This window comes from Coregonus clupeaformis, chromosome 9 (assembly GCF_020615455.1).
Source record: "Coregonus clupeaformis isolate EN_2021a chromosome 9, ASM2061545v1, whole genome shotgun sequence".
In the NCBI taxonomy this organism is placed as follows: domain Eukaryota; kingdom Metazoa; phylum Chordata; class Actinopteri; order Salmoniformes; family Salmonidae; genus Coregonus; species Coregonus clupeaformis.
Window position 1 is genome coordinate 57,322,013 of NC_059200.1, and position 7,630 is coordinate 57,329,642.

General features: G+C 44.4%; 1 protein-coding gene across 2 annotated transcripts; it reads left to right on the forward strand.

Annotated features, from left to right (window-relative positions):
* Positions 1 to 4,369: 4,369 nt before the first annotated feature.
* LOC121574131 (60S ribosomal protein L28) lies at positions 4,370 to 6,885 on the forward strand. 2 transcript variants are annotated; one of them, XM_041886743.2, is made up of 4 exons: positions 4,370 to 4,460; positions 5,250 to 5,373; positions 5,666 to 5,784; positions 6,751 to 6,885. In XM_041886743.2, exons 1-4 carry the CDS (start codon positions 4,380 to 4,382, stop codon positions 6,838 to 6,840), a joined length of 414 nt encoding a protein of 137 aa, XP_041742677.1. In that variant the 5' UTR covers positions 4,370 to 4,379; the 3' UTR covers positions 6,841 to 6,885. The 2 variants fall into 2 exon arrangements, with proteins under 2 accessions (XP_041742677.1, XP_045078671.1); XM_045222736.1 differs by having other exon boundaries at positions 6,771 to 6,885.
* Positions 6,886 to 7,630: the final 745 nt, after the last annotated feature.

Genomic DNA, 7,630 nt, shown 5'->3' on the forward strand with positions numbered 1-7,630 from the left:
TATTAAAGTGACTATGCATAGATAATAAACAGAGAGTAGTAGCAGCGTAAAAGAGGGGTGGGGGGGCAATGCAAATAGTCTGGGTAGCCATTTGAGAGATGTTCAGGAGTCTTATTGACTTATGGCTTAGGGGTAGATGCTGTTTAGAAGCGTCTTGGACCTAGACTTGGTGCTCCGGTACCGCTTGCCATGCTGTAGCAGAGAAATCAGTCTATGACTAGGGAAGCTGGAGTCTTTGACAATTTTTAGGGCCTTCCTCTGACACCGCCTGGTATAGAGGTCCTGGATGGCAGGAAGCTTGGCCCCAGTGATGTACTGGGCCGTACGCACTACCCTCTGTAGTGCCTTGCGGTCGGAGGCCGAGCAGTTGCCATACCAGGCAGTGATGCAACCAGTCAGGATGCTCTCAATGGTGCAGCTGTAGAACCTTTTTGAGGATCTGAGGACCCAAGCCAAATATTTTCAGTCTCCTTAGGGGGAATAGGTTTTGTCGTGCCCTCTTCACGACTGTCTTGGACCATGTTAGTTTGTTGGTGATGTGAACACCAAGGAACTTGAAGCTCTCAACCTGCTCCACTACAGCCCCATTGATGAGAATGGGGGCATGCTCGGTCCTCTTCTTTTTCCTGTAGTCCACAATCATCTCCTTTGTCTTGATCACGTTGAGGGAGAGGTTGTTGTCCTGGCACCACACGGCCAGGTCTTTGACCTCCTCCCTATAGGCTGTCTCGTCGTTGTCGGTGATCAGGCCTACCACTGTTGTGTCATCGGCAAACTTAATGATGGTGTTGGAGTCGTGCCTGGCCATGCAGTCATGAGTGAACAGGGAGTACAGGAGGGGATTGAGCACGCACCCCTGAGGGTCCCCCGTGTTGAGTATCAGCATGGCGGATGTGTTGTTACCTACCCTTACCAACTTGGGGCGGCCCGTCAGGAAGTCCAGGATCCAGATGCAGAGGGAGGTGTTTAGTCCCAGGGTCCTTAGCTTAGTGATGAGCTTTTAGGGCCCTATGGTGTTGAACTCTGAGCTGTAGTCAATGAATAGCATTCTCCTTTTGTCCAGATGTGAAAGGGCAGTGTGGAGCGCAATAGAGATTGCATCATCTGTGGATCTGTTGGGGCGATATGCAAATTGGAGTGGGTCTAGGGTTTCAGGGATAATGGTGTTGATGTGAGCCATGACCAGCCTTTCAAAGCACTTCATGGCTATGGACGTTTAGGTAGGTTACCTTAGTGTTCTTGGGCACAGGGTAATCCGTCTGGCCCTACGGCGTTGTGAATGTTGACCTGTTTAAAGGTCTTACTCACATCGGCTATGGAGAGCGTCATCACACAGTCATCCGGAACAGCTGATGCTCTCATGCATGTTTAAGTGTTACTTGCCTCGAAGTGAGCATAGAAGTAATTTAGCTCTTCTGGTAGGCTCGTGTCACTGGGCAGCTCGCAGCTATGCTTCCCTTTGTAGTCTGCAATAGTTTGCAAGCCCTGCCACATCTGGCGAGCGTCAGAACCGGTGTAGTACGATTCGATCTTAGTCCTGTATTGACGCTTTGCCTGTTTGATGGTTCGTCGGAGGGCATAGCGGGATTTCTTATAAGCTTCCGGGTTAGAGTCCCGCTCCTTGAAAGCGGCAGCTCTACCCTTTAGCTCAGTGTGGATGTTACCTCTAATCCATGGCTTCTGGTTGGGGTATGTACGTAAAGTCACTGTGGGGACGACATCATCGATGCACTTATTGATGAAGCTGACGTATGTGGTGTACTCCTCAATGCCATCGGAAGAATCCCGGAACATGTTCCAGTCTGTGCTAGCAAAACAGTCATGTAGCTTAGCATCTGCTTCATCTGACCACTTTTTTAATGACCGAGTCACTGGTGCTTCCTGCTTTAGTTTTTGCTTGTAAGTAGGAAACACAGGATAGAATTATGGTCAGATTTTCCAAATGGAGGGAGCGGGAGAGCTTTGTACGCGTCTCTGTGTGTGTAGTAAAGGTGGTCTAGAGTTTTCTTCCCCCTCTGGTTGCACATTTAACATGCTGGTAGAAAGGAGGTAAAACAGATTTAAGGTTCCCTGCATTAAAGTCCCCGGCCACTAGGAGCGCCGCCTCTGGATGAGCGTTTTCCTGTTTGCTTATGGCCGTATACAGTTCATTGAGTGCAGTCTAGTGCCAGTATCGGTTTGTGGTGGTAAATAGACAGCTACGAATAATATAGATGAAAACTCTCTTGGTAGATAGTGTGGTCTACAGCTTATCATGAGATACTCTACCTCAGGCAAGGAAAACCTAGAGACTTCCTTAGATATCGTGCACCAGCTGTTGTTTACAAATATACATAGACCGCCACCCCTTGTTTTACCAGAGGCTGCTGTTCTATCCTGCCGATACAGTGTATAACCCGCCAGCTGTATGTTATTCATGTCATCGTTCAGCCACGACTCGGTGAAACATAAGATATTACTGTTTTTAATGTCCCGTTGGTAGGATATTCGTGCCTGTAGTTCGTCCATTTTATTATCAAACGATTGTAAGTTGGCCAATAGGATCGATGGCAAAGGCAGATTAGCCACTCGTCGCCGGCTCCTTACCAAGCACCCAGATCTCCTTCCGCGATATCTCCTTTTCTTTCTACTGCGAATGACAGGGATGAGGGCCCTGTCGGGTGTCTGGAGCAAATCCCTCTCGTCCGACTCATAAAATAAAAATGATTTGCCCAGTTCAAGGTGAGTAATCGCTGTTCTGATGTCCAGAAGCTATTTTCGGTCATAAGAGACAGTAACAGCAACATTATGTACAAAATAAGTTACAAACAATGTGAAAGAACTAACAAAATAGCACGGTTGGTTAAGAGTCCATAAAACAGCAGTTATCCCCTCCGGCGCCATTAAGAGGGAAAGAGAGAGGATGAGATTTAGTATGAGGGAGAAGGGGATACAGGAAGTTAGTTTAAAGAATATAATAATAATAATATGCCATTTAGCAGACGCTTTTATCCAAAGCGACTTACAGTCATGCGTGCATACATTTTTGTGTATGGGTGGTCCCGGGGATCGAACCCACTACCTTGGCGTTACAAGCGCCGTGCTCTACCAGCTGAGCTACAGATGACCACAGTATAGATATAGTCTCAAATATGTTGTTATCTTTTTTAAGAGCAACGGGGCTGGCAGGTAAGATACAGTTTCTCCCTGTCTCTGGCCCACACTCCAGTACAGTAGGTGGCGGTAATGCACCATAACGTTGGATGCCAACCACCGATAAACCCCACTGAAGAAGAAGAAGAAGAAGATGAAGAAGTTTCCGCCGTTTTCTAACTTCTTTTTCCGCTGAAAGGTAACGTGGTTGCTTGGTGTGCTAGTCGTCGTATAAAAAAGTAGAACAATTTGACCTTTCTGTGTTATGTTTAGATTGCTAATTGTTTAATAACATAACGTACGTTCTTATTACATAGGTGTGATATTGATTGTACCGATATTTTTATAGAATTTTGTAATCGAACTACTTCAAATTTGTCAGGCTGCTACTAGGCCCTAAATCAATCTGCTGTACTAGGTAGTTGGTGAGGTTGTTCAGCATGTAGACGAACACGGGGCTTCGACGTGCGCGCTCATTTGTAATCTGGTATAGCTATAATGTTTGTCAATCGGATAATTTTTTGCACGGTGTAAATGCCGTTAATCGGAAACGCAGTTGAAGGGTTTAACACACCATCTTCACAGTCTCACCCCACTGGACCATGTACATGCAATTTAGGTAGCTAGCTAGCTTCCTACCTACCGTAGCCATTTAGCTAATTCAATTGGCTTGAGATAGCCATTTGGTATTGGGTACATTTTTGTCAACTACAGGAAGGTGACATAACGATCCTGCCAAGTTGCTCTGTTTTATAGCCTGGCTTTTAGCTAACGTTAGTAGAACAAGTACTGCGTAAGCTCACATTATTTGTTTGGCTAACGTTCGTTTTAATATATATATATATTTTACTTTTATTGATGTTTGTATTATATAACTTTACTAACTGGGGGATTTTGGCAATGAGGCCGTTTATCTACTTCACCAGAGTCCGATAAACTCCTGGATACGATTTATGTCTGTCCAGTATGACAGCCAGGTAGCTTAGTGGTTAAGAGCGTTGTGCCAGTAACCGAAAGGTCGCTGGTTCTAATCCCCGAGCCGACTAGGTGAAAAATCTGTCGATGTGCCCTTAACCCTAATTGCTCCTTTAAGTCGCTCTGGATAAGAGCGTGACTAAAATGTAAAAATGGATGAAGGTAGTGTGGTAGTTTCGCGAGCCAATGCTAACTAGCTGGACTGGAAGTCTATGGGTATCTGCTAGCATGCTATCCCTTTAACGATTCTTGTCTGCCCCAGGTTTGTCAACATGTCGTCTCATCTGCAGTGGATGGTCATTAGGAACTGCTCCAGCTTCCTCATCAAGAGGAATGGACAGACTTACAGCACCGTAAGTACAACTGACAGATTGCCAAGAATCAGTGGTCCTAGTAAATGTACCCCACATACCTGGTGGATCATGAAGTAGTTCATGCATGCAGTCAGATGTTCTTTGAGTGTGTTGAAATGTTGACAATGTGTCTATGGTCTGTCAATTCTTTATTCATATGACAGAGATTAACAAAAAGAGAAAATAACATTAAATTATCTGGCAACAGCTCTGGTGGACTTTTCTGCAGTCATCATGCCAATTGCATGCTCCCTCAACTTGAGATGTCTGTGGCGTTTTAGTGGGCTTTTGTCCCCGTTGCACCTGTGTAATGATCATGCTGTTTAATTCTTCATATGCCACACATTTACATTTTAGTCATTTAGCAGACGCTCTTATCCAGAGCAACTTAGTTAGTGAGTGCATACATTTTTTAAATACTGGCCCCCCGTGGGAAACGAACCCACAACCCTGGCAATGCAAACGCCATGCTCTACCAACTGAGCTACACGGGCCTACACACCTGTCAGGTGGATGGATTGTTGGCAAAGGAGAAATGCTCACTAACAGGGATGTAAACAAATGTGTGCACAACATTTTAGAGAAATAAGCTTTGTGTGTATGGAACATTTCTGGTATCTTTTATTTCAGCTCATGAAACATGTTGCGTTAATATTTTTGTCCAGTATACATATGGATTGAACATGCAGAGTCGTGCTGCAGGATTTGTTCATGCTGCAGATTGATGATTTAAGATAAACAAGTTCAATGGGATTTGTTAGTCAAATGTATTTTGCATTTGTTTAACAGGAGCCCAACAACCTGAAGTCCAAGAACTCCTTCCGTTTCAACGGGCTGGTACACAGGAAGACTGTTGGTGTTCAGCCTGCAGCTGATGGCAAGGGTGTCGTTGTCGTGCTGAAGAAGCGTGCAGGTAAACATGGTTCTCCATAATACCAACCAGGAAATGCAAGTACAGATCCACCACATACCTGTTTATGATGATTCTTTGATATTTGTCATGATAATCCACCTCGGTTGTGAATCACCTTAGGAAATTTGTCTTGCTGCTTCGTGTTGCTGTTAAGATATCGGTAGCTGTTGTACCTGTGATTCTGCATTCATGTGGATCTACCTGCTCATGACTGACATGTCATTGATTTAGGTCAGAGTGTACTCCGAGAATGTGGATTGAGGTAGTTTGGCTTTTTCTTGTTACTCCTCAGGCCAGCGCAAGCCTGCCACTTCATATGAGAAGATCACCATCAACAAGAACTCGCGTGCCACTCTTAGCAGCCTGAGGCACATCATCCGCAAGAACAACTACAGAAAGGACCTGCGCATGGTGAGCACTCTATTTACTAAACCTCTTGTTTTTCTACTGGTCTTTGATATTTGTGCTAGGACCAACCGGGTGTGGGGGCTTTTGACAACCCTGTATACACTGTGGGATTCAAGACTAGGATTGAAGACTTCTGTAGTGCCACCCAAGTTTGCATCTGAGACTGCTGGGCCGATTTTTTTCCTGACAAGGATTAAGGGATAGATTCTATCAAATCCGTGCTAGCCGACATCCACATGGCAGTGTAGGAAGTGAATGTTTGAGCGGTCAAATCCACAAGCTGCTCCTTGCGTTACCTTATCGCGTACACTGGCATTGTATGCAGCGACACCACGCCTAACTTTATCTGACCTCCCATGCAGCGGTCTTACAAGTTAAACTCAAATGCGTGATGTTCAATCGTCCACACCTTGATTACACTGATAGGCTATAAGTACCCTCATCCAAATTAACATAACTTTATTAGTAAAGTTGATTAATTAGCTTAATTAGAATATACTTTATTTCGCTGTTTTGAACTTCTAACACGTTAGGGATAATAAGGGAGTGGTTTGTGACACGTGCAGCTGCTCACCCATTTGTCAGCTCATACCACAGTCACACCTCCAACATGCAAATATATCCGCTATGCAGAGGTCTTCCAACTCGGGTTAACGCTCGATCTGATTGAATTGAGGCCTGAGCCTTGTCCTGGACTAAAGTATGTCCAATGGAAGAGCGTCTGCTAAATGTCTTAAATGTAAATGTAGGTTCTCCATTGAACGTTTTTAGTCCAGCTCTAGGCTTAGTGCTTAAAAAAAGCACTTTCAATGGAGAACCCTTGCAGTTGTGGACATGAATAAACCCATAGGGGCTTAAGATTGTATGACGGGCTAATGGTCAGACTCCTAGCAGGTAAAGATGGATCCAACTATAACATCTTTAAAGTTGAAAGACGAGTCATTTGAGCGATGTGCTTTGTTTTCCCAGGCTGCTCTGCGTCGTGCCAGCGCCATCCTGATGAGCCAGAAGCGCGTGGTGGTGGTGAAGAGGCGTTCCAAGGCTGCCAAGACCGCATAAATGTGCAGTTATGACAAATAAAACCATTTGTTGGTTTGAAAAACACTACCCTGTCATCAGTCTTCAATCTTTGGGTCTTTTAATAAGAATAAAGTGCCTCAAGATGGTGTAATAATAATAATAATAATAATAATAAGGGGCTATAACACCACTGTATCATGTGTTTGATGGTTCCAAGAAACACTTACATTCCATTTGATGGTGTAATTGTTTTGTTTGGGCTGACCTAATTTAAATGCTGTTATGCAACATCCCCTGTTATGTCTGTGGAGAAGCCTGTTTCTGATTCATTCAATCTGGTTATTCAAGGCCAGGGCCTGGTTTCCCAATTGCGATGGAACTTACAAGTGTTTTAACGATGCGTCTTTCCTATAACGGCAGAATATGTAACGTGTTTCCCCAAACGCCGTGCAGAGAGAACGGTCGCTAAGTGTGCATGTCGATACCAGGGGTTGCGATACCAGGGGTTGGAACCGGTTGGGGGAACAGAACCAGAAAATACATTATTAGAGAAATTGGAATGAAAGTAAACAGAACCGTTAATATAAAAGCATGGGAATCAAATCAAATGGTATTTGTCACATGCGCCGAATACAACGGGTGTAGACCGTACAGTGAAATGCTTACTTACAAGCCCCTAACCAACAATGCAGTTTTAAGAAAAATATTAGGTAAATATATACTAAAATAAACTGAAGGGAAAAAAAAGAGCAACAGTAAAATAATGTGACTAAATGTACAGGGGGTACCGGTACAGAGTCAATGTGCTGTGTCACGGGTTAGTCGAGGT

Coding starts and splice junctions, on each gene's coding strand:
- LOC121574131 (XM_041886743.2), top strand. CDS start 4,380: ATGTCGTCTCATCTGCAGTGGATGGTCATTAGGAACTGCTCCAGCTTC. Junction 4,461..5,249: donor ATGGACAGACTTACAGCACC/GTAAGTACAACT, acceptor TTTGTTTAACAG/GAGCCCAACAACCTGAAGTC. Junction 5,785..6,750: donor ACAGAAAGGACCTGCGCATG/GTGAGCACTCTA, acceptor TTGTTTTCCCAG/GCTGCTCTGCGTCGTGCCAG.